The sequence below is a fragment of the Teleopsis dalmanni genome, chromosome 2 (genome assembly GCF_002237135.1).
Source record: "Teleopsis dalmanni isolate 2A chromosome 2, ASM223713v2, whole genome shotgun sequence".
In the NCBI taxonomy this organism is placed as follows: domain Eukaryota; kingdom Metazoa; phylum Arthropoda; class Insecta; order Diptera; family Diopsidae; genus Teleopsis; species Teleopsis dalmanni.
This window is the reverse complement of record NC_051847.1, coordinates 1,580,073-1,608,040: the sequence shown is the minus strand read 5'-3', so window position 1 is coordinate 1,608,040 and position 27,968 is coordinate 1,580,073. Positions and strand designations below refer to the sequence as shown.

General features: G+C 31.3%; 1 protein-coding gene across 2 annotated transcripts; it reads right to left on the bottom strand.

Moving 5' to 3' along the window:
- Nucleotides 1-385: 385 nt before the first annotated feature.
- On the bottom strand, nt 386-27,552 carry LOC119683890 (tubulin beta-3 chain). Of its 2 annotated transcripts, none has more exons than XM_038097762.1 (4): nt 27,265-27,552; nt 4,653-4,761; nt 2,667-2,911; nt 386-2,600 (listed from the first exon to the last, which is right to left on the bottom strand). In XM_038097762.1, the coding sequence occupies exons 1-4, from the start codon at nt 27,319-27,321 to the stop codon at nt 1,647-1,649; spliced, it is 1,365 nt and encodes a 454-aa protein (XP_037953690.1). In that variant the 5' UTR covers nt 27,322-27,552; the 3' UTR covers nt 386-1,646. The 2 variants fall into 2 exon arrangements, with proteins under 2 accessions (XP_037953690.1, XP_037953691.1); XM_038097763.1 differs by having other exon boundaries at nt 2,667-2,893.
- Between the last annotated feature and the right edge of the window lie 416 nt (nt 27,553-27,968).

Here is a 27,968-nt window from a genome sequence, read left to right as displayed (position 1 = left end):
GCGACTTCAAATTACTCATTTGGTTCTTTTGTAAATTAAACTTAAATATAATATTTATTATCAATCTTAATTTCTATACTTCTTTAACACTATCGGCTCAACCATTATCCACTTCTCATAGTACTCCTGTCAAATATATTTAACAACAAATAATAAAAATTGGGGAGCGGACGATAGATACGTAAAAACTTTATTTTAAATAATACGATTCACAAGTGCCCTAGCGTTGTATTTTTCTTTAAAGGAAGTAGATTCCAAGACCTTAATATACTTCCAATAATAATATCCTATTAAAAAGTGTTATCCTATTGACAACACTGCTATGTGACGTATCCTTTCTAGCTTTTGGTTCTGTAAGTTATTTAAATAAGTAGGCGAGTCTGAGTTTTAATACATATTTTATTATATTTAAATTAACAATATAAAATTTTGATTGAAATTAATTAATTAAATTACAAAATTGCTTAGAAAGTAATTAAAGTGATTAATATAATTAAACGATAGTAAAAAAATGATTATCGATTTATAATGCAAAAGTGAATTTAAGGAGTTTTTCGATAAAGAAGAAAAAAGTTTTACCACCTTTGGATCTAAGAATTTATTGCAATTTTTTTATTAAGTCATTTCCCAGTTTTAGTATAAATAATTTCAAGTTGGTTGCTTCACTTCGTCTTCAAGGATAGCAATTGAAAGAATTATCCTTTTGTGAGTTAAAAACTTTCTTTCTATGTTTGAAATCTATTGTGAATTCTGTAAAATCGCCAAAGGAAGTAACTTATTGTGAATCATTCACAACTACTTTCTGCAATGAACTGTATATGTATTGGAAATTCTCTAATAAATAATCCAAAACTCAGTACCGAATTTCGCAACCTCCTTTGTGTTGTCCTTGCCAACGTTATCGCTTGATACTTAAAATTATTTCGGAAGAAGAAGCATTTCTTATTTTCTTGGTAGTTACAGTTTATTTTTGTCAGTCTTTTTGGAAACGCTTCTCGGAGGAATTTGCTCAAAAAATGTAAAAATGAAAGAATTCGTTATTTAAAACTGGGACCCTCAGTAAACAATTAATACTTAAGTTGCTAAAACATGAAATAGGGATTGCGATGAGATGAAAGGACATGAGTTTGTGTCTGAGGATTTTATGGTGACTGTAGCGAGCGTCTGTCTGTGAAAATGAGTGCGCTGAAATGTAAATTCATGAAAGATGTATTCGAGCTGAAAGAGCCGAACCGAAAGAGATAGAAGATAGTGTGAAATAGACAGAGAAATGCGAAATACGTGCTTAAATTAAGTGTGTTTAGTGTTCTAATACCAAAACGTTCTAATAAATTATAGAATTTTATGAAAATGGAACATTTTCGCTTGCGAGATTTTAAAACTAAGTTCATTGTTTTTACTTTTGCTATCAATTTTTGCGTATGTATAAATGTGTGTAAGTGTAGTCGTATGTGTGGGTGTTTAATTTTGTTGTTCTTGTTGTATTGAAAAGAGGTGGGCGGCGTATTGCTGAGACTAATACTGCTTCTTAGAGTATGCCACAGTTTCCGTATCTTGCCCTAAAATTTATGTGCATACCGCGCATCCATAAACGTTCATACCGCCCCTCTTCCCCACGCACGCTTCTCATTCCTCTGGCTCTAACATTAAATACAATCGCCCTCGACCTCCTCCTGGTGCGCTTCAGGATCGAAATCATCATCGGCAGTAGCTTCTTGATATTGCTGATATTCAGATACTAAATCATTCATATTGCTTTCGGCTTCTGTAAATTCCATTTCGTCCATACCCTCTCCTGTATACCAATGCAAGAAAGCTTTGCGTCTAAACATAGCGGAGAACTGTTCAGAAATTCGCTTAAAGAGTTCTTGAATGGCAGTTGTGTTGCCAATGAAAGTAGAAGACATCTTGAGACCTTTCGGTGGTATATCGCACACTGCAGTCTTCACGTTATTTGGAATCCATTCTACGAAGTAAGAGCTATTCTTATTTTGTACTGCCAGCATTTGCTCATCCACCTCCTTCATGGACATGCGTCCACGGAACACTGCAGCAACGGTTAAGTAACGTCCATGACGTGGATCGCAAGCAGCCATCATATTCTTGGCATCGAACATTTGCTGAGTCAATTCAGGCACCGTGAGGGCGCGGTACTGCTGTGAGCCTCTGGAGGTGAGCGGTGCAAAGCCAGGCATGAAGAAATGTAAGCGTGGGAAAGGCACCATATTGACAGCTAATTTGCGTAAATCTGCATTCAACTGTCCAGGGAAACGCAAGCAAGTTGTGACTCCGGACATAGTCAATGAGACGAGATGATTTAAATCGCCGTAGCTTGGGTTTGAAACTTTTAGAGTTCGGAAGCAGATATCATATAAAGCTTCATTATCGATGCAATATGTTTCGTCGGTGTTTTCGACCAATTGGTGGATGGACAAGGTGGCATTGTATGGCTCGACAACTGTGTCGGATACTTTAGGTGATGGTACCACCGAATAAGTGTTCATAATACGATCCGGATATTCCTCGCGTATTTTAGATATTAATAAAGTACCCATACCAGAACCAGTGCCGCCACCAAGTGAGTGCGTCAATTGAAAGCCCTAAAAATAAAAACAGTATTAGATAGGGTGAACAGACAAAATAAAGTCTTTATCTGTGTGTCATACCTGTAAGCAATCGCAATTCTCGCATTCTTTACGCACTACATCCAATACGTTGTCAACCAATTCCGCTCCTTCAGTATAATGTCCTTTAGCCCAATTATTGCCAGCACCAGATTGTCCGAACACGAAGTTATCGGGACGGAAAAGTTGACCATAAGGACCAGAACGTACGGCTTCCATAGTGCCTGGTTCCAAATCCAGTAAAATGGCTCGTGGTACATATTTGCCACCTGAAGAACGAGTAACAGCTAAAAGGGATTAATAAGTTTTTATAAATCGAATGTAGATGGAATTTTAATATATATATGATCAATTAATGATGTGTTTTAAAGGTTTAAAGAGATGATTACGATAAAAAAGTTAAAAGTTAGATATATAATTTGTCATTTTTAAAGTTCTATATTTTCTAATATAAGTATTATTAATCCACTTTAATACAATTGATTCTGATGACATAAGCTTGAATTTGATTATTTTTGAATTAGAATATCTAGTGAAGAAAATGTTGGAATTTCTTTGACAACTGTCAGTAAGTTTTTAAAGAAATTTTAATCGAACTTCAAAGCATCTCAATACTCGCATCTTTGGCTTTCCTTATACAGAAAAAGAATCAGTCTTATTAGGTTTCGTATGCTTATCACTTTCCCTTCTCTATTGTACAAGTTCATCCTTTTTTAACTTTCATTTCCAGAAAATAATTTGTGCCTTATCTTATAAACAAGCGGTATTCTTAACCGGAAAGAACTGACATTAATAATGGAGTATTTAAAGAAACTCCTCTTAATGAAATGTGAATATCTGATGTGACTAGTGCTATCGCTATCTGGAAGTTAACCACAAGAATGGGACAGTAGTTGCGAACTCTTGATTCCGGGAGCAATCTAGAGTTTTTCAGTATCAAACTATACCGATGACCATAATGGCAATATGCGTTTGATTCTAAAGACTTTCTTGTCGTGAAAACCATTTACTCTATAGGGAACTTCACTCTCTATAATTTTTTCTTCTGTTATATAGTTCACATTGTGCCTCTCTATCACTATGGATTTATGTATATTTCAATATTTCACTGATTTTAAGTTGTCTACTCTTACACTTTCTAAAAATAAACGGGTTAAAAAAAGCGAATCTATTAAGGGTCTTCACTCGGTACTATGACCGGCAAACCCAATTACGGTGTAGGTAATAGAAAAGTTTCCATTCTGGCACTAATGATATTCTGCATGTAAATATAGAAATAGGTAATAATTATTTTTCATAAATCTCACTAGCCGCCCATTTCAGAACGATAAACGTCGTTTGCGGTTCAAACGCCTCAATTGGCGTAAACACCATACAATCGTGCCATATTTTGCCACCTTTCGATTGCCACTTAGAATGCGTGACACGTGCATTTTGTTTGGCAGGAAGTGTTTATAGAAGCTATAAAATTATGCCGCAGACTATGAATTCCAAAAATTTTTAGAAACAATAAAATTATTTAAAGCTTTCCCAAAAAGTCTGCTTGATATGGTAAGCAACTGCAGTGCGGTGCAGCCGGTTTGGCACAAATGCAGTTTGCATTCGTAGGGGCAAATGTGACGTGACTGGATTTTTTTAGTGATTACTGACTCATTACAAGTACATAATTATGCTAAGTAAGAAAACTGAGTACCTGATTAAGGTACACACTTCTAGAAACTATTTTCTGCATAATTAAGACGAATGATTGCAAGGAAAATGATTCATCCAATAATTAAGCCGTAATCAAGCTCTTGGAACGATTATCGGAACGTGTTGTTATGTGCTTGTCATATCGTTTGAGTGTGTAGAGCGGTTTGCGTTAAGTTAGATGATTTGTTGGTGAAGTGAGTATTAAGCCGTTTCAAACGTGATAGAATTATATTTCTGCAAAATAAACTGCTATGAGGTGATTTTTTCATAGCTTCATTCTAAGACCTCTACTGATTCCAAAAGTAATTGGCTGCGTTGGCTGTTCCGTTTACGTACCTGATGCTTCGTTGTAGTAAACACTGACACGTTCCAACTGGAGATCGCTGTCGCCATTGTAAATACCATTGCTGTCTATGCCATGTTCCTCCGAAATAATCTCCCAGAACTAAAATGGAATAAATGGAAAAATACAAAAATTAGTTTCATTTTTGATTGCTCATAAAATTCATTTTTTTAATTCTCTGAAATCTACCAATTCGAACTGCAAACGTGTTGAAAACCATAAAACGCATGCATTTGTTTACACTTAATATTTATAAATAATCACAGACAAGCTGCCTGAGGATGCTAAAGAGTTTCAAGTGACCAAGTGCCTTGGAGCAGGAGAAAGAAATATAAATATTAGAATTTCTTAATGGAACTTCTTGGAGTAAACAAAAGCAAAACTGCTGTAATTTGAAGCAATTAATGGTTATGGGATGTAATTTTTAAGAGAAAATATATAAAAATCAACATTTATGAAATACAGTAACAATCGGGAACAATCAAATTCTAATACGGAGGAGGAGGAAGATTTATAACACCATATCAGTTCAGTTACTGCAAAAACAAAGCAATTTTAAAAGAGTAGTGGTAACAGATATAAAGTGAAGAATACAGACTAAATACCAGAAACGGAATGTGAAGGAGTATGTATGTACATGGATGTGTTTTGAATATAATCTCTACATACGAGTATATATATACAAATAAGTTGAACTTTTAACCATTAAATGGAGTTTACAATCAATAAGCGACTCTGTTTTCCCCATTTAACAATGAATTTTACTTGAGTCAGTTATTTTGAGCAACCTTTTCCATTACGTTATTTGTCGATAAATCTTTTTTCTTGATACATCGGGGCTTACACTTGAAAACTTTTTACGCTAATCACACCAACAAAAACCACACATGCCATCTAGTGTAAACTAGTAATGTGATGTTTGTATTGATCACTCAAATAACGGGTAACAAAAAAATGACCAGATGATGCACCTACTTGGTAGTTTTCATGTTCATATTGCTAAGTTTAAATCCCAATACTTAGATAGATAAACTATATTCATATAAAGCATAATGGAAAAAGAGCTCAAAATAGTTCTCTTCCCCAAAATATGTTGTCAAATGGGATATTAGGATCGTACTGTAATTAAAATTTAAGTCAATAACTAAAATTTATTAAAATTTTTTTAATAACTAAAATTTATTTTCATTCGAGACAATCAATAGCTGGAGACCATCACAAATTCAGAAGGGAACATTTTCAAACTTTTTATAGGGAATATAGGAAGTTGCGTTTAGGAAATGAAAATCTTTTTTATATGCAGTATAAGGAAATCGGATAACAGATGGAAGAAAAAGAGGAAGAACAAGAAAAGGAAATATTAAACATTTAGTTTTGATATAAGTTTTCTAAAGCCTAGTCACCTCAATTTGTAAAGTAACGAATGGTAAATGTTTTCCTCTATGATAAATAACATATATCTCTCATAACATTATTATTGTAGTTGGACTGTATCAGAAGAGTATATTGATACGAATATGTGTCAATTGTTAAGATTTAAGCATTTTATATTTCTTAAAGTGCTTTAATCTCAAGGACTTATATTTCAACAAATAAGGAATTAGTGGAAATTATCTCAATTAACTGCCATATATAAGAGTTTCAAAGATATATGAACACAACAAAAGGCTATAATTTTTTAAGACTATCACTAAGTCCTAATTGTTAAAATATGGATTTGCTATGCGTAGACATAAAGATTGTTCTATTAACTTTTCTTTGTTTATCTTCTTACCTTATCTGGTGCCCTTAAAGCCAATTGTTTGTTAAAAATGAGTAATTCATTCTTCTAAAGTTAAAATTCATTGTAATTTAATTTAAATTTTCATTTGATTGCTGTAAAGGATTAACAACATTTACAGATTCTTATTAAGATTCGAGTATTAAGCAATTATTTCCCACACAAATTAATGCTCCACTGAAGTACTTTCAAACTTACATACTCTCCTGTGTTGCTTCAGTCAGTCTCAGTAAGAAATGCAGTTGAGCGTAAGCCAACCATACAAATCTGAGTTTGCAATTAACTGCACATGAGTTTTCAATATGTGATTTATAGATAAAGATACATCGATAACGTCATTTTTGATATTTTGCAATTACGAAGGATTTTCGCCTAATGATTTTGATTGAGAATCAAATTTAAGCTGATGAGCCAGATGTATTTAGTGTTCTTGGTTTGAAACTTATCGGATTTAGTTTCAATTTATTAATTGTCTTCATTACATTCAGAAAATTATTTATATGTACATAAAGAAACTAAACATGTTTCTTTCTTTTAAGAAATTAAAATTCGTCAACTTAAGCAATAATAAATAACACATAAACATAGCTTTTCGTTTGATATCTACTAACAGTACTCTTCTATCGAACTACGTTTTTGCATTGCAATTTAAGTCATTTAACTTTGAGATACTATTTTAAATTTCTTTAATTGAATTTGCTTTCTTTCCTATTTCGCTGCAAGAAAACTTAATAAAAGCAAGACTAATTAATTAATTCATAGCTCATAGCTAATACTTATCACAAAGTAATGTTTTGGATTTAGTCGATAAAAATCAATCTAATTATTAGAAAGTGGAAATTAGAAAATATAGCCCAATATGTGTTAGAAATAAACTACTCTGACTGAGTTTCAAATTAATCATCATCAACTTCACTTTGAGGAATGCAACTCCATTTTCCACATCTAATGCAATCTCCGCCCCATTCAAACATCAAAAATGCCACTCAATAATTAAAACAAAAAACAACAAATAAATCATTTTCGACATAAATTCAACTAAAAATATCGCCTGGTAATTTATCATATCGTAAATCCCAATTTTACTGCAGACTTAACCAACTTAAGAGCTTTGACACATGGCAACCCGCAGCAGTCAAAACTGAAGTCCGCCAACTGCAGCGGCCAACTCCGAATTATGGAGTTGGCAATCATGGACCGAATTATTCGGGCAAAATACTCGTAAGCGAGCTAACAAAATAATAAAGGGGAAAAACTGAAAAGTGCAAAGCAACTTATGCAGATTAAAAATAAAATTTCATATTTACGGGATGCGTCATTTTGTGTACTCGAAAGCCGGCGACATTTGGCACTCGCCACTCGCGACAAAAGTGCAGCGTTGCTACTGCAGCGGGAATGACAGTGGCGACGATACAACGCAGCCAGTCAATGCCGTAGAACCTTGTCGAGCTGCAATGACTAGGTACTAAATATACTTTAAAAATGCTCACCTCCGCGATGCATTCTCTAGTCGGGAGCAACACTTAAACGAAGTTTGTATGTATTTCTTTAATCCTAGTCCCCTTCTCTTTTCCTGAGGTGACATTTTTGTACTTCTCACACTTTCAGAAATAGAATTTTCTCTATTGAATGTGCAACAAATACATGCAAGACGCATCTTTTATTTTATCGCTCCTGGGGATCATTTTGGGGCACATCGAAGTGCTTTAAAAATAACAAGCAACAACAAAATGCGCTCATGCATAGCTCACCGCGCTGCAGCTGTACGGGAGCAGCTTCTTTGAAGACGACAAACATTTTGTACTTTGACAAAAATAGCACGACTTTTTTTCGGATGTTGGATGAGTCATTAAAATGTGCATGTGTCACATGCGAGATTTATGAGTTTTTAGTTTAGGCACAAGAAATTCCTCTATGAATTCACAATTTTCCATTTACGAATCCTGCATTCTTAGACACCCTCTGGCCTTCGGTGATGGAAGATTTTGAAAAAGTTTTATTACATTTTGTGCATTGGAATATTTTCGAGCGTTACAAAAACGTTGTTTCAATAAAAGTTGATGAAGTGGGAAGATTTCAGGAAAATTATTTAAATACTTCAAGCGATGGAACGAAAACCAAGTAAGATGAGAAAGCTATAATTGTAATTTTAGGTGACTGAGCTATATATTTAATGTTCTTTGGAAACTATTAGACCAGTACTTTCTACCATCAGAAATAAATGGAACTTATTCTGGAAGTTTTGAAGTATTCTCTTATATTAAGATAAGGTTATAATAGAGAGAGATTTATATAAACAATATTTGGGACATTAAACAGTGAAACAGACCGGTGCGGATTTGAACTCAATTACGATACTCTCCTATATTATACTTATTTAACGCAAATCCAACATATTTCCTAAGTTTGTAGACCATTTAATGACATGACCCTCGTTAGTTTTGGTTTACACCCACTCTATTTAAAAATTTTAATTAAACGGTAAGCTCAAGTGTTATTTCGATAACTACAGTCATTTGTAGCAACGCGTTAATATGAATTTTTCCTAAGCAGTTAACTCAATATCAGAGATGTAATACCTGGACCACGATTCTTTCTGCTGCTTCCTCATGATAATTTCGATTATTTTGGTCACATATATAAGTATTCCTATTAGTCAGAGATATTAGTTGACTTAAGCTATTGTAATTTTGTAATTCTGAACAAAATATTCAATCCCAGATGTTTAGAGTATTTAACTCGAAATGGTTATATCTCTTGGCTATTGCAGTCATATAATTGCCCAAGCATTTCAAATCAGAATGCATTGTCAGACAAATGTATAAGACCCGTATTTGATATTGGACGGAATAACTTGAAAGTTTCTACTTTTAATAGTTTTGCACCATTAGTAAAAGCTGAGTCATATCTAACAAATTTAACAAAAAAATATACTATATATGTTATTTATCAAGCCCTTTAAATACATTTTTAAATATGATACTCTTTTGCTGATATAAAGAAGCTATACATTTGAAATAAAAGTGAAGTTATTGATCGGACGATGCGTGTGTACTAGAACTACTGCTCACAGAATCGTGGTATTAATTCCACTAAGGTCTGATCCAAGAACACGCTTTGAAATATATATATTTGTTATTTCTGTCTTAGAAATAGTGCTTTAAGGATTCTTAAAAATGTACTATGTACTATAAAACGTACATAGAGGTTTAACCCTATCTGGTATTACTATATTAACTTTAAAAAACTACTAAAGTATAATTCTAATCACATACGCATAGTTAAAAATATTTAGTGCTTTGCTGTCCTAGCACTTATTCTCAACCGATATTTAAAATCCCATATACTAATGACCTCAACTTGTTGATATATACTAAACTTCCCCATTCCAAAATCGCTTCCTTTTAATTATTTTTCCCTTTGTAAATTGTCCGCTCAGTAATTACAAAAATTAAAAATATAATTTCGAATTTATTGCTCCAAGCTTTCAACTCGCTGTCAAGCGCTCGACAACATTTTTATTAGCTAGAAAGTCTGTGCTGCTCAAAAGCAAAGACAAATACAAACACAAACACAAATACAAATTAAAAGAAAATCAAAGAAAATCAAATTTTTTTTTATTTATCATTTCTCCTTTATTTATTTTTGTTGTTGCTACTTATGTATGTAAATAGCTAAAAACAACAATAAAATAAACACTAGAAAATTGAATAGTGGATGATGTGTAGTTCTTGTTGTTGTTGTGGTGGTGGTGAGATGGAGATGGATATGATGGTGGATATAAAATAAAATGACTTGTAGTGTTAATGCGTTTGTATTTTCTTATGTTTGTTGTTGTTATTTTCACAATTGAAAGATTTATGTGACGTCGTGCTTGAATGAAATTCAGAAATGCTTAACAATATGTTGTTTTTGTTGTTTTGACAATAGCTGTTGTTGTTAGTATCGGTTGCTCTTGTTTGGAGCATTGTCTTTTGCTGTTAATAATATTAGAAATTTCTTTTCAAATCTCAATTAACATATATTTTTCAGTTTAGCTTCGATTTCAATTCGTTTTACTAATAAAGTTAACGGAATTCAGTTCTATGGAGCAGTAGGCAGCAAATATACGATCTTTGCTAATGGACTCAATCCAGTCGGAACATGTTTTCAATGGTGGGATGTGATTTCAAATTTTTACCACTCTTACTGCTTGCTCGGTGCTATCTTACGAACCAATGTTTCCAAAATATAACGTCACCAATCATCCAAGGAGGAACTAATTCACTTCGATAAGCTAAGAAAGTCTAAAAATTTTGGGTAAAGGGTTCTACATTTTAGAGCCAGCCAGAAGCATGCAAGTGTTGTTGGTTAAAAATAAGTGCATTGGAAAATAAAATGCTCATACGTTTAGGACTGAATATTGATTAACCTAGGCAGCGGTATAACAGTGGTTCTGGTGTCTCCTACTCGAGCGGCCGGGTCTATAGAATATATTGTACTAAAGTATCGCAAGTATCAAAGTTATTTTAGATACTTACAATTTTTTTTATTTTTATTTATTTAGTAATATATTCGAATTCTACATATATATTTTTTGTAATCGGTGTTCGTAGCGAGTTAGCTGCTCTCTTTTTATCAAAAATACTTTTATTATATATACATATATATATATATATATATATATATATATATATATATATATATATTTAGGTATCATTTACTCTTTCAAGGCAAAATAAAAATTACTTATATGGGTTCATTGTTTTATTGTTTTACTATAAGTTAGTATGGTAATGTCTGACTGGCAGTTTTTCAAACATAACGTTGACTTTCCACGTTGCAAAATAGCAAAAGCTGAACGAAGAAACTATTTATATTTGGATTAATAATATAGTTGTTGGAAAAAATTATAGTAAAAAGTTTTATAAGAAAAATACCAATCACATTTCCTTAACTCAATATACTCTATTTCACTTCTTGGGTTCTTGGGTTTCGGTTCCCAATATTCAGATAAGATTTATTGAGCACCGCACCGATTCGGAAACGAATTTCGTTTCATGAAGCTCGTTTCATGGGAGCTTGATTAAAGTTAGTTACCCTTTCAGAAGTCACACACACACACACACACAAAGTTTTCTATTTTATTTTTATGTTAATAAAATCACTAGTTTATGTTAAGTATTAGACAATGCTAACTCTGAAACTATTTAGCTTTACATTGCTTTCGTTTTATTTAATTGTTGTTGTTATTGTTGTTGTTTGTAAATTGAAGTTTATTGCATTTCTCATAATTCATCGTACGCCTTTTTTTATTTATTTAATTTTTTTTGTTTTTGTGAAAAATTGCCTGCTTTAATTAAACATAAACCAGGCGCTTGTTGTTATTGCAACGCAAGACCCACTGTGTTTGCTGTTGTTTTAAGCATTATTTGTTGTTGCTTTCATAAAGTGCATTGTGTTGTTGGCCATTCTTTTTTGTTTTTGTAAACGCGATGATGTGCTTACAAAACACATGAATAACTAATTAATTGCATTTATTTTTATTACATGCATATTTTCTCTGATATTGTTGTTGTTGTTGTTGTTGTTGTGTTTCTATTTCTGTGAAGTCAATGCGTTTATTGTGCTGCTTTTAGTGTTTGTTGTTGTTTTTTCATTTCTGTAAACGCAATTTAATTATTTGAATAGCGTCTATTATTTTCCATTGCTGATTTCTATTGATATTGTTGTTGTTGTTGTTGTTGTTGATGATGTTATTGTTGTTGCAATAGTATTTATTTGCTTGTCGTTATTTATGGACTTTGGTGATCGTGTCAAATTATCCAAATTCCTATTAAATCCAAATTGGAAAAATGTTTCTAAAACGCTTTGAAAACAATTTAAGTTAAGTGCTTATGCGATCGAGAAATAACATTTATGGAATTAAAAATAAATTGGAATTAAGAGCACAAAAGTTGGTGGGGTGTGTCGCGTTTTACAGAATATCTAACAAAAATTGTACGTTAATTGAGTAGTCGATATCATGAAGACAAGACAAGACAAGACAAGACAAAACATCTCAGAAGAATTCGAAATAAATTCTTAAATACATTTTTAGCTGGCAATGTATCTGATATCTTCTTGTTAACGCTCGCATACTCTAAATTTACAACATTTTCTTTCCAAATCAGTGATTTTTTAGTGCACATGGAAAAAAGTAGAAGAATAAATAATGAAATGATGAAATGATTTTGTTATTTTAAATAGAAATCTTTAGTAGACTGTCTACCCATCTTTCCAGTTGACTATCATTGCCTATCTCTTTCTCTCTGCCTATCTACACAAATGTCTTTCTATATATCAGTCAGACAATCGTTTTAAAAGTCGATCAAGATCAAATCAGATTTTCTACATTTGGTGAAAAACATAAAACTTAATGTTTTTCTTTCACATTTGTTTTGGTTGTTGTCATTTTTGTTTTTGATTTTGCTCTTTTTTTATTGTATTTTGCTGAATATGCAACGGTTGATTGATTCTTAGCTCTGTTTCTTCTATCGAACGATCTTTTGATTGACTGCACAACGCCATTGTCGATCAATTTCAACTTGGCAAAATTGCAGAACAACATAAAATCAAAATAAATATTTTAATTTCGCACCAGATGTCATAGTGCAGTTTGTAGTTGTATCTGTAGCCGCAGTTATTATCGGTCGTACAGATCATTAAATCAAAAAGCGTAACCCAAGCCAAACCCCAAAGAAAGCCAAGCAACCAACAATTGCGGTTTTTTATTTGGCGTGCGCTCACCAATTCCCCAAACGAAAGGAAACAATAGCAGCAGCGGCTCCCTATTGTAACCTAACGGGCGCCTTTATTTCCTGCTGTGTGTAGCAGCAATTTTCCACAATCCTCATAGCACTGCAAGCACTGGCTATTGTTCAGCTAATCATGCTAAATGAAAGTATCTTTTTAGCGAATTGCAGTTTCTATACGAAATTCTTTGTTGAAATGCTGTTTATCTTTTCGGTTGAGTGTTATTTTTTTGGACTGTCAGTTGTTGTTGCAGTTATAGTTAATCGCTATTGCAGTTGCTGTTTCCACTTCTACAGCCATATTTTTCAACTTCTAATAAATTATTTTGTTGTTGGTTCTGATGTTTGTTGCATGCTGCACAACAACTTAATACAATATTTAAACATGAGTTTGCGGTTCTAGTATGTTGTCTATTTCAATGCAATACTGGCAGCACTGGCAAAGTTGGCCGCGATCGCCTAGAAGATCGTTGCATGTGTACCGGTAATAGCAGCGCACACCAAAAGTAACAGCGTAAAATTAAAATTTTTATTAAAAAATAAAAATTAAAATTGAACATCGAAATGCATTTGCACTTGCAGTGAAAAAATCCGCTGTATACTCTATTTGGAGGATTCATACATTCATATGTGCCTCTCCCATTTCCACATCTAGCACAACCTAATGGAAGCTATCTGCATGCAGCGCTTCGTTGTACGGGAATGAGTCCGAACGCTTTTCGGTCATTGGCCTGCACTCAGTTGCAACATGTGATTAATTTTTGACCAAGTCAAATCTAGCCGTCTTGCCGCAACCATTCTAAGAGGTTTTGGTTTTCTCTGCTAGGTGCACTTAATTTCATTATAACTTAGTATGTGAAACGATTTGCTACAGAGGGTTTCCATCTTTCAACAGTAATTAGTTAAGTTATTAAATGTTTAGTTTTAAGCTTCGCTAAGTTTAGTCGAAGAAATCGAAAAATCCATTCAATTTCACACCGATTTGTGAATGTAATGATAGCATACACATAATATTATGGGTTAAACAGATTCATTATCTAACCAACGACCTAAGGTCCAACGAATGGTTCAATAAGAAATTTGAAAATTGTTTGCGATGTGAAAGATGAAATTTACTATTTCATTTTAAACTATAATATAATAAATTTTTAAAGTCAATAAAATAACATGAATGGGCTCGTATTCATACTTCCCGACTTTAAGACTAATAAGTACTTGATTCTTAGTGCGGTATTAGAATAGTACTGTCAAAAGCGCAGCTATATAAAATTTAAAGGGAAGAACGTTTCTAATAGTTCATCAAGGACTATCATATGCTTTAGCTAAAAAATAATAATAAAGATAATAAAGATATAGTAAGTCATATATTATTTTTAAATTTAATAATTTCTTACTGAAGACAGTTTATAACGATTTGTCAATATCACAATTGGGAAATGTGGGATATATCAATATTCCATTAAGTGGTCCAATTAAGCCCGATGCTCTACTGTGCTACCGTATAAAACTCCAGAGGGTTTAAAGATATTTAGAACAATATTTCAAATGAAGCTAAAACGATGTTTAGGTGAAGGTCTTGTGGTTAGATAACATCCTCTAAAATCGTAAAATGTGTAACGATACGTCTTTGCGAAATAATGACAAGCGTATTCAAAGCATTTTCATTATTTTCCACACAACTGCGACAAAAATCATTGAAGGAAAAATTCGACGGTATTAAGCGAATATTTCTACGTAGCATCTTGATAATAGCGCTAGACTTATTCCTATATAAGTGGAATCGTCTTGTGGTTCGGAGATCTGTATATTGTTGCACATTGTTGGATCAGCCGGCTAGGAATAGGAATAAACAGGGTACTAGCTCCCAACGGAGCGGAGCACTGCGACTATGGTTAATCTTTTGTGCTGCATCCAGCCAGCTAACATTCAATTAAAAATAGATGACCCAAATGCATAATTTTATGATCACATCCTAATGAGGCAACAGTGGACTATAACTATTATTTCTTATTGACAATGAATCTCTTTGAGTTTTAATATTGTATGAAGTTTGATTAATTACAATATTTAAAATGCATACATGTGTCATATCACAAGATTTACTTGGAAAATGTTTTATCGTAGTATAGAGATGATAAATTAGATGTACTTAGCAACTTAACTGAATTTCTTTTCATTTAAATCCTTTAATACTAGAATGACTTCATAGAACAGATGAACAATATATAAACTTAACTGTTCTTTTCAAATATGATCCATCCGGATAACGCGTAAAGCTGTTTATTGCTCATCAAAACCGTGATCGTCGATAAGTATTTTATGGTATGAAGCACTCGTGCAGCGCATACATCACATGCCACTTGTATTCTCACTGTACTTACTACTTCACTTGACTTATTTTCAATTAAAAAGATACTCCAATTTGTACAGACAAATTCCACTGCTGCAATCTTAATGAATTTCTTAGCATGTGTCTTCGTCGTCTGAAAGCACTGGGGGATTACATCAGTCAACGTAGTAAGCAAGCAGAAAAATTGCAAGAATGCAAAAATTACTTCAAAGCAGGAAAAATAACATAAATTAATGTCACACATAAGCACAATTAAGTTTTATGCAGAATTCCAAATGAAATGCACACAGAACAGAAATAAAATCGCAATAAAAATTTTGTAGCACAAACTTATCTCCCGAGAAATCTTAGTCACGTATGCAGCCTGGCCCATCTACAGCTATGGGCAGCCTTGCAGACTCAATGGAATGGATCCTTTTATGGCTTTCTATAAGTGCTTTCAAATGTTCAGTATGCCTTCACTGATCGTAAACATTCAAAAATTAATATTTTATTCAGAAATAGATATATCAGAAGATTTGTTCAATAGCTATTAACTTTTATGTTCGGGCTTTCATAGCTCCCATGACTTTTATGGGCTTCAAGGTGCATGATTGTCATTTGCAAATTGAGTTTTGTGAGGTCTTGAAAGAAATCAAGAATGAATTAAATGTTGAGATAATCATTTCTGCTTGCGTTGAAATTTATTAGGTATCTATCATCTACACTGAGTTACTGATTTTTTCTAAGAAGTCATCAAGATGTTAATGTATCTAGACGTTTTTTGCCGACAACATGCAAGAGTTCCAATTCAGTGCACACAGAAGATTTCACAAATGTCAGTGATTTAATTGCTCCAAATTGAATTACTAACACGATTGCTACGAGTATGTGTTTCTGATGAGAAACAAAGCTAAAGTTTCTGCAACCTCGAAAATTGCTGATCTAAAAAGATTTTACCAATTTCTTTTAATTAACGAGACAATAAAGTTTGATTCGTAAAACTCTAAATTACGGTAATTTTATGATTTAAGTTCTAAGATTTTATTCATCCATCCGTAAAATTATGATTTTATAGTAAAATTTTCATATTCTATGATAAGAAGACTATTTCGAATAGAAAAGCAGGTGATAAAGAGAAAATTTCCCTATCCACGAATTTAATTAGTTTGTGATGAGGTGAATTAATGGATTGCAAATCAAGAAATGTGATTCAAGAATTTTTCGGATAATGCCAAGTATCTATCATAAGTGGTCTTTAGAAAGAACTATTACTTTTATTATAACTTCTTACAGAAGTTCAAAATTGAATGGTCTTAGCTTTTATTGGCTTTTGTTATTAATACGATTTCTTCCTGAAATTCCTAATTGATGAAAACATTAATAATTAGTATTTCAGTGAAAAAGTGCATAAATATCAAAAGAGTAAAATATAGGAGCCTCTTGGCACTTCTACAATGTTAAGCAGTAGCAAGAATTGTAGAAGAAGAATGTACTATATATCTAACTACTATCGAGTATGTTGAGTTCTCTTATCCAATCTACATTAATTTCCTGAAATACATGTATAAAATAATACACTAGAATAAAGTATTCACTATTAAGTGTATAGAGGTCGATAACTGACAATGTAACGTAAAAGTGTAACGTTACACTGTCGTAGGAGTGTAACGTGGTAACAAGAAAACTCATTTCGAGTATATTTACAATATTTTGTTGTTGGTGCTTTACAGTGTTACCACGATTACCGAGATCTTTACTCGATATCGTGAATACCCAAATTGAAAAATAAGGAAAATTATGCAATTAAATAGGCTGCTGTAGGTCCCGTTACAGAGAACTGAGAATTCCTCAGTTAACTTGAATAAGCTAAGTTTAATTAAGACTCCAGAACTTTTTCGATTAATGTTATTCTGAATTTATTTTTAAACAATCGGAGGACTCTAAACGAATATTTAAATCGTCTTTTCACAGGATCTGTTGTTCTTACAAAATAAGTTGACTAATTCAAGATAGTTTTTATTTTAACTAAATTAAGGAAGATAGAGTGCTAGCTTACAGCACTAAAACCATAAAATAAAAAAAGATGTAAATTTTAAATAAATATGTGTAAATATGAGAAAAACTATCTATAGAAACTTTCTATATAAAGAGCTGCAATAATTAAAATAACGATTAAAATTAAAATTATTGAAAGCTAAGTTTGTAATACTCATATATAGTATATATTTTATACTTGTATTATTTAACAAGTAACTTGTGAGAAAGACTTAAATGAAATATTTATAGAAATGAAAGTAAACTCAGCAGTCAAATTTTTGCTTGCTATAAATAAAAGATACAATTTAGACTGGCAGCTTCAATTTAAAAACAATTTAGCGTTGCAACACAAATGAACCAACTTTAAGGCATTCGAATTAAATATAATTTTTAATTTAAAAGATTAATTATAATTTCTTTTAATTATTTTATTGTATTTACTTATATTTTGTGAAGCTTCGAGGGTTCATTGTTTGCCTTTTACTCTGACGAAAGCAATTAACAAATGCCTTCAAGCGTACATAATATTTATTATATTAAATTTTTTATGCTTTTTATTGGAGTCTTGATGATTTGCACTGAAATACTTTGTATCTTGAAATGCAAACTGTAGATTTGTGAGCAGCTACTGCATTCGCTTCACTTCCAGATGTAAGACTATTTCGTAGTTTCAATCCAAATAGGATTTTCTCTGCCAATAAAATTTATCTGCAATTGCAACCGAAACATATGAACTCATAGCGCAAAAAACTAAGATTTCGACGTGGAATGTTTATTGTTAGTAACTAATTAAGTTAGTATTACTAACTAAAGCAATTAACTGAGCGAAATTACATTTTTAACCTTTTAATTAAACTTGAATTCGTGGCCCGCCGTAAAAGCAACTCCGCGGCTCCTAAGGGTGCTAAACTCTTGAAATGTTTTCTATTTTTTTTATTTTAATTACCTATAAATTATAATTTATATACGCAAATGTGTAATGTGTTTTCATAACACTTGGAGCATTTGTGTTTATAAAATGGAACAATTAAATTTCTTGTTTTATTAAAAGTTTTTCTCACACTTTTACGTACTTCGCCGCGGCACAATTTGCTTACTTTTTCCACTTCGGTTTAGAATGCACAAAGCACAGAGCACAAGGCACAAAGTACAACTTAAAACCTAAAGATACAAAAAATCTCAAAGATATTATAATAATTTTTCATTATCAAGCCCTCAGTAAAGAGTCAGTCAGAAGAAAGTGTATGAGTAAACGTCGCTACAAAAACCTTTACTAAATTTTTGTTAAACAATTTAAGGCAAAAAATGTTACAAACTAAAAAACTTTTAGTTTATATGAGAAAAAATTAATTTTCTGTACACAATCCACGAACATAAAAAAACTGTAAGTCCAACATAAAAAGAGGCCAAATTCTTTTGAGATAAAATAGCGGCTTACATGCAAGCTGCCAACTTGATTCATCATCGTCATTGCGCTGCAGCCGCACAGAGTCGTCGCCATTAGAAACGATTCACATGCAACAGATACAATGAGGTATCTTATTAAAGATGCTTCGCTGTTGGGGCCAGCAACTTGTGCTCCGGTATGAGGGTATGAGATTTTTCATGCATCTGTTAGTAGACAATTATTACACATACGAGCAGATACTTTTTGCTGATATCAGTATCAGCCCGGCGCGTGAGTAATGCAAGCTAAGCTTACTTAAATGCTGTTACAGCTTGTGAAAGTAGTCAGAAGCTGCCGCTTTTAGGCAATTTATGGAATCTGTGGAACCATTAAAGAAAAATAATCTGCTTGCATTTTTAATTTAGTCTTAACCTTTTTTACAATTTTTACAATTTTTACAATTTTAGTAATTTTTCTAATTATCTTAAAAGCATGGATTATGCTCGCATGTACAGTGAGCGTTTGAAGCAACATTAACTAATTAAAGTCGAAATGAGATTGTCTGCCCGACTTCCTCCCGGTTCGTAAGATATGGACTCCAAAGTGATGAGTCAAGCAGCCTGAAATTGTGTGCAGCAGCGCACAATTAAGTCACACTTTAGAAAAACTTAAAAGAGAAAAATATCTTTTTTGCTTTAGTGAATTCCTGAACTGTTATGCAATTTATCCATGCAGCTTTAATTGATGCATAAAGTAAGATCTCATTTGTTTCTTAATTTCAAATTTATTTCTTGAATGAAACAGAGTGGCTGCAATAAAGTGAATAGCATACGATTATACAAGCACACTATGATTTTTGTTTGTACTAAAGGCTTAGCGTCGTGTCTCTCGCAGTTAATTTCCAACTTCTGGCACATGGAATATAACTTTAGATTGATCTCATGATCGCAGTTTTAACTTTCTCAAAGAATTCGTTTTCCGTTTAGACAAATTTGATATTCCATTCTCAGGTTATAACTATCGCTGTTTTCGCAGACGTTGACTATTTACTTAAGAGTCTGTTTGTATATTTTTGAAGCTTAGAAACACACAATAACAATCGCAACTCTAAGAAACTGGACTGAATCGTCGCTTTAAGTTTGTTTATTGTTTCAATTATTTGCACATAAGCAGAAATTTGAACTTGAGGCATTGAAGTGAACATGTGAGAAAATCTCTTTGAAATAGGAGCTTCAGCACATACGAGTAGTCAACCAGTCCATTTATGTACACATGTGTATGTAGTAGATACGTTCCTAAAGTCTTGAAGGTCAGTGTGAGACCCAATATAATCATTTGTGTTCTTCCTTGTCTCTATGCAGATTATGAGAAGAGCAAAGCCATTTTATTTGTTTTAAAAAATAAATGAAAAAAGCAAACGCAGCAGTGAGTCCGTAGTCTTGAGTTGGCTTAGATTTAAGCATAAATACTCATTACTGGAGTTATTAGAAATTTATAAACACACGCCTTAAGCTATGATATTTAAGTCTTAATATAAACTGATTAACTTCAGTTGCTCTATTGTTAAGCAATAATAATAACCTAAAAGAATATTATAATAAAAATTGGAACCAATTTTAAAATAGAATCTAATAGTCAGAATAAATGGCAGTTGTAAGATTATAGCATTAAACTTGCTTCGATTCCAAAAAATTCATATGCAAAATACTCGTATCTAAGATTGACTAGTTTGTGTTTTAACGAGCACACAAAAGCCAGGATTCTGCCAAGGGAAATATACTAGATAATATATTTTTTAGCAGGATTTTTATAGTTACTTAACATTTTAGAAAAATTATATTTGACTCTATTAAGCTTACTAGCATTTGTGGCATCAAGGAGCGAGATTTCAGTCTAAGATTTTTATTGGGACCGTGTGGTATTATATAGCTGTAGCTATCTACCTTAACTTTTAGAATTTTTAAAATATATAATATTTATGTAAGGAAATTATATTTTCAAAATCGAGACACTAATTTTGTTCGCATCTGAACGTGTTTTTATTTTAATAAACAAAAATTGTTCACGTTTTTGTGAACAAAAATTTATTAAACGAAAACAAATATATACATATGCATAATATGTATTTATATATTTATGAATATATATAAACGTATATACATATTTTGATATATGAAACTGAGATCTCGGCAATTAAAAGCCATAAACTATTAAATTAAGTAACCACGCACATTCATGATTTAATGAAATCAAATAAATGAAGTTAATTAACAAAAATTAATTTTTTTTGATAGACACGTCAAATTCAATAGAATGACTAACATTTTTTGTGTGGTATACAGATAGCACTATCTGTTCTTTGTGAGTCAGTTTTCGGCAGAGAAATTAATGCATAATTAACAATTTTAATAAATACGAAATATGTCAGAAGTTTATCAAACAAACGAGCTCGTTTCTTTTGAGAATTTTAAATAACTTGTGCCTGCCTGTCGATTAACCCCAAGAATACAAAATTATCAGAAGAGGAAAAATTGCTGCACAAGTGCATTATGCGATACTGTTTCATATCGAGTCTGACGGAATGGATTTAAAGTAGATTTTATTCTCATGTGGATAGCATGGAAAGCAATTTTACAAAGATTATGGTATCAAAACAGGGGCGCTTCCAAAGGGATTACTTGACATTTCAAACAAAATGTGTTAAATAATTTGGGATTTAGGATCGGATTTATGAGGGTTCTAAATAACTGATAATTGATATTTGTCATTAAAATTGCTCATTTTATTCGATTTTAATGAATTTATGACTTTTTGGATAGGCAATTATAGAAGACTTGTGTATGCAAGTATGACTGCGTGATACATTTTTTGCTACATATATGTCACAATATTAATACAAAATATAAGTTACAGAACTTTATATCATTTTGTATGAACCACATCAATCTTAAAATTATAAATACACTGAAATGATTTAAGATCTGGTAGTCAGTTGTGGACTAATTATATCGGCAATAATCTGCTAGTTTACAGAGTAGCATAGCTGAATCGATTCTTGCGACGTTATCGAACGATTTCAAGCACCCATGAAAGTCATTGATTAATTACTGGTTTTTTTTGGTAGTAATTGCTAGTAAAACTATATTGTCATATCAGTTATAAAACTTAACATTAAGATACAGATAGATTTTAATAATATAAAAATTATTTCTCTGATAAGCAGTTAAATTTTTAAGTAATCATGTCTTCTTAACAGACATGAGATATTATTTTTCTATGGCATTAACGTTGTTAGTTTTATGTTTTTTATTATAATTATCTACACCAACACATAGATAATAATAGGATTATAAGTGGATTAGAAAATTTATAAGTATAGCTGATATTAAGGACACCAGGTATCAATATTCTCAGAGTAATTATTAGTTATTATGTCTGTCAAAAAAAAAAAATTATAAAAAATTATATAAACTTATTCTCACAGCGGATTATAAATAATATCGTATAATTCCATTTTTCACAGTCTTAAATAATTTCAATTGACCTTTATATGTAAGTATATACTACGGATATTATGAATTTGATTTACTCTCACGCGAAACTTTATTTGATACTGTCATTTATATCTAAATGACTAAATGAACACTTCTTAATAAAGCTACTTTTATTTCCTTCCGTTTAACGTCAGCACATCCTGTAACTGAAACTACTCAATTCCGAAATCCATTAAATGCAGTTTTACCACTTCTGTTTCTAATCCCTATTCCATTTAAATTTCATTAAAGGTTTTCTGCTAATAAATACCTTTGTTCCAATAAATTATCGGCTTACACAGAGTACCGATAAATATTAGTCATCGAAATTTGTCATTTCGCTCGTGAAGACATCCAAGCCCGGCACTGCAGTCATGCGGTTTTCGTTACCCTTCTTATCAAAGTGGTTTTTTATTTTTGTTTTCTTTCTGATATTCAATACTCCCGCACTTGCTGCAGTCTTAATGTGTCTTCGACTCAAATTACATACCAGGAAACATGTGTGCTCGTGTGGATTTAAGGTCCTACTGCGTCGAATGGACGTTATCTCATGTTGACTCTTAAAATAAATAGTATGTGAACGGCCAGCGGTTATAGATTTGTGCATGTATGTTAAATACTTATTCGTAATATCCGTATGCGTAATTATCTTGTGCAGGGAATACTTAAACATTTATTCAGTATTATTTAACCTTGAATTGCCAGTATTTGGTGAACTGATCGATTAAGCCGTCTTAATTTATATTTTTAGGTTTAAAATTTTATAATGCATTTAACGATTACTTGACAGTTTTAATATATGTTCATACGAGTATAATACATATCCAGTCATTGTTTTAAATCAATCTCAATTCGCTCCGAAAGTAATTATTTACAAAAAATATTTTAAAATTTACACTTTTAGTTTTAATTAATTACTAATTCTAGTAATTTGAATTAATAACAATAATTAATTTATTCAGTTAATAAAATTGTAAAATAATTCAAAGAAATTTTTCTACATTTTATATAGTTTGAAGTAAAATTGGTTTATATATTAATTATAGTGTAGAACATTATATTAATTATAATATTAATTATAGTACGCAAACATTTGAAAGTCAGAAATATCACTTTCCAAGATCATTTTGTATTTTAAATACAAAGATCAGAGGCAAGGAAAAAAAGGCAAGGAAAGGAAAAATTGTTTAATTAAATAGATTAAATGGATGGATTGATATTTTGTAATCTCATCGAATACTTTATTATCATAGTTTCTTGAAAAATTTTAATTTTAGTTTTGAAAAATTTTAATCAAGACAACAAATAAAACGATAGCTCCTTACGCTTAATTAGAAACTTCACAACAAAGCTTTAAATTTCTGAAATTACAATTACTAGATAAACATATATATAAATCACATAGATGTACATATTTTCATATGTTTATTTATCATATGCTTATTTATTTATATACATATATAGTTATATATAATTTCTACACTTTTAATAAGAAATATACAGCCACTTTAATATATTTTTGCGTTTCTATTTGGGTTGCCACACTTTCTTACAATGTAAACATATTTTCCAGCTTGGTCAGTGAATAAATATTAACTGCATTTAAAATACATTTAAATTGCCTTAAGTTTACCCAGCAAATATAAAAAGTGAGCTACACCGCAAATTTCAACTGAATTTTCAAAAGAGTGTTAGCTTTGCAATTTCATAAAAAATAATTGTATCTTAAATAATCATCCATTAAAGTCACACAACAGAATGTCGCTACTTCAAGTCTTGAATTCTTAAAATAAAAATTTAAAGATTCCGCAAACTGATTTTTTAATAGATTAGTTAGATAATAATTATTTGGCTCCCGATTGGCACAAAATATTCGGGATTCACGTAGATCTTTGTTAACTTATAACTCTCTCACTTAAGTTCAAATGAAATTTCTAATCTGTCTAGATTTTAAATCAAGTAATCTGAGTTAAAAATACATTATAGATTACAGGTTTATGGACTCACGTAGACCTTTGTTAACTTATAACTTTCTAACTTTAGTTCAAATGAAATCTCTAATCAGCCCAAATTTTAAATCAAGTAGTTTGAGTTTAAAATATATTTTAGAGTACACGTTTATTAAAATAAACCATATACAACTTTAAAGAAACTAAAATAATAAATAAATGAAAATAAATGAAATTAATTATTATTAACACTAAAGTGTTAATATATTTCTAACTATAAATAGAAGTTGTAAAAAAAGCATATGGTGTAGCCTTATGTATTTACTAGATACACATTTTATATATATATATTAATTTTTCTGCTTTAGTTCCACTAATAATATCATTTCTTCTGTTATTTAAAAAATGAATCAATGTTTTTAATAATCTTTTAAATTAATTTTTTTCATAAAATTATTTAAAAAAAACTTATTATATATGCAATAATGATAACTTTAAAAATTATCATAATAATTAACATAACTTCTAAAGAAACATATGTAATTCCCACAACGTAGGGTATTCACGATAGTCTTGAATACCGACTGTGGTGCCAAAATTTGAATAACCTTGACTTTCATTTAAAAATCTTCTAAATATCTGAACATCTGATCATCTGATATGAAAATCGTATTTCAGTACATTATTTTATCAGTTGCGATAAAAATGAAAAAAGCTAATCTGTTTGTTATATTGAAATTATGATAGCACAAACTTGAAAGAATAATGGTTAAAATGATTAATAAGATTTTCCTTATAATTGCCCCCCTCAGGATTATGATTCAGAGGCGTCTGCTACGTGATTCGTAATGTAATTTTCTTTTTAAAATTTTCTCGGAAGTGATATATATCACATTAAACTTAGCAAGATAAGGAAAAAAATAGTTTATTAGCTTAAAGAAACAACTGTTTGATAAGGCAAGTTAAACAATAACATAGATAAAGTACAATACCTGAAGTAAAGTTTGTAGATATTAAATGTAATTTTTATTTCATTTTATTTTATATAACAGTTCGATTTGAATTCAGTGCGAAAATCGGGTTAACTGAATAATGCTGACCTATTCTTTATAATGAATAATGAGTTTCGCACATTTCTATTTCATTTAATTGCCATATTTTCTCACTATGTGCGTATGATGAGCTGTGCAGATTTCATTGCGGCGGGAATTAAAATATCACAATAATAAAAAAAATATCAATTATTGTATAAATGTTCAGGCAATAAATTTGAACAAAATTATTCAAAAAGAATGTATTAACATATGACATATGACTTGTTCACATATACCACAGTACAACAGACATGTCGTAAATTTATATTTCACATTCCTTGGAATATTTATTTAACTAAATTAATAAACATTATTCGTATTTTTTCAGTATTCGAACCACTTGGTCCATATCAGATATTCGCATAGTTCGATCTATTCAAACTATTTGAAGCAAAACCAAATACTCATACTCTCAGTATAATTTGAATATTAAAAAATTCAAATAATGGACCTTACTGTTATGGTCAGGTATTCTTGAAAATCAAATAACTTGAATGTAGAATTACTCGCAATATATTCCCAAGATGTATAAGAATAGGAGTGAAAGCAGAGTGATCTGCAATTGGAACCATGGGAAATTAGGGTTATTTTGAATAAAACCTGTTTGTGAAATATTTATTGAGAAAAGACAAATCTGCTTTGAAAATATGAAAACCCGACATTTATAGTAAATATTTCAGAAATTACAATGTTCACCATTAAAAAAGTTATTTCTAATTAAATAAATTCATATATATTTCATTACTCCTTGATAATTATTTTTATCATATTTTTTCTCAAGATCATATTCTCTCTTGCTTAACATGTTCTTGGAAATGTTTTCCAATCTTAATATCTTAAGATCTATTTTATCGCACATAATTTTACTGACTGCTAATTTTCTACAGTTAACTGTAAATTTCTTAATTCTTGTGGAAATTTTGACTATGGCACTAGATGGTGTTAATAACCGCTCCTAAATCATGAGTGCAGGATTCTATGGAACTCAAATTCAGTTAATTAGTTTTTTCTTCCTTTGTTGTGAGAAATTTCATTATCCCTTAGAGTAAGTCTTTCAAAAATTTTCAGAGAATCTAGAGTAATACATCAATATATAAACGATGAGAAAAATAAGCTAAGCACTATTGATTAACACTTCTTATTTGATTTAAGACTAGAGAATGATTCACAGTTAATGTATATTTAAAGGAAACACTCTAATAGAAATCTATTTATTCATTTTATTTAAACACTTTTTATTTTGATTAATTGAAGATTGTTTCGTCATTTGTAAAATTTGATATATAGTAAGTACACATAATAGAGATCTTCTATTTCAGAAGAAAAGGATCAATCAAAGAATTCCTAAAATCCAAAATCGAAAATATCCAAAATCTATAATTAAAAGTGAATTTCTAAAAAATGTGGTTTACAATGAAGTCACTCGGCGGCACATCTTGCAATGTAAATTTTTACCCTGACATTGATTTGCAGCTGATAAATAAGTTTTGGTGCCTCAAAGGAAAAGGCGCACTGAGTGGAAACTGGTATTTCGCATAAAACCAAAAATATATTCTCCATTTTCAAATAAAAACAAAACAATTTAAATTCAAAAAATAAATTGTTTTACTTCTTTTTTATTAAAAATTTTCTTCAATTAAATTTTTCAAAACGTTTGCGTCTACGTTTGCGAAAAAGGAAACTAGCTTTGCAATCTGAGAATAATAAAATTCCAGCTTACCTTAGCACCAATTTGGTTGCCACATTGGCCGGCCTGCAAGTGTACGATTTCCCTCATTTTTCGAGATTTTTCGGACTATTTTCCAGTAACGAAAAAGTGAATTATTTTTCAATAAACGTTGATACGTTATGCTCTTGACACTGTTCGCTAATTTCTTTTAAGAAAGTACAAAGAAACTGAAAAGCTCTTCAACTTAATCCTTCAATAAAATAAGATACAAGACACCGGCAAAATATTGGAACACAAACACTTGATATCCAATCAACGCACAAAACTGAACTGATCGCTACCGAATGAAGTTGTCGCAGTTCAAGCAGAGCACCGTCCAGTTCAACGGAAAGTTGAAAGCAGTGCGGCTGATGGAGAGTGCGTTCAGTTCTCTTTCAACTGCGAAGTGCTTACCGCTGCGCTCAGTCTTCTCATTTCTCATTCGTGCTCGAGCGTTCGTTTCAACTTCTTGCTTGCAGGCAGTCGATGTGATGGAAGTGCGTTCAAGTAGAAATCACACCCATTTTGGAAGATTGTACGCCGTTGACTAGCTGCATTGAATGTGCTTTCGCACAAAGGAAATCGCTGAAACGACTGGGATCAAATTGAATTCAACTCGGCTTCAATTTCTGCTCGAATCGGTCTGCTCTCCGCTGTTCTGATCACGTCTTCTGCGACCGAATAGAAAAAGTTAGAAAAGTTTGGCATATTCTTCT

Bases quoted from the DNA above. Each gene is read 5' to 3' on its own strand.
- LOC119683890 (XM_038097762.1), bottom strand. From the start codon at position 27,321: ATGAGGGAAATCGTACACTTGCAGGCCGGCCAATGTGGCAACCAAATT. The intron at 4,762-27,264 runs GTAAGCTGGAAT...ATTCCATTTTAG, and splicing joins GCAACCAAATTGGTGCTAAG to TTCTGGGAGATTATTTCGGA. The intron at 2,912-4,652 runs GTACGTAAACGG...AATCCCTTTTAG, and splicing joins TTACTACAACGAAGCATCAG to CTGTTACTCGTTCTTCAGGT.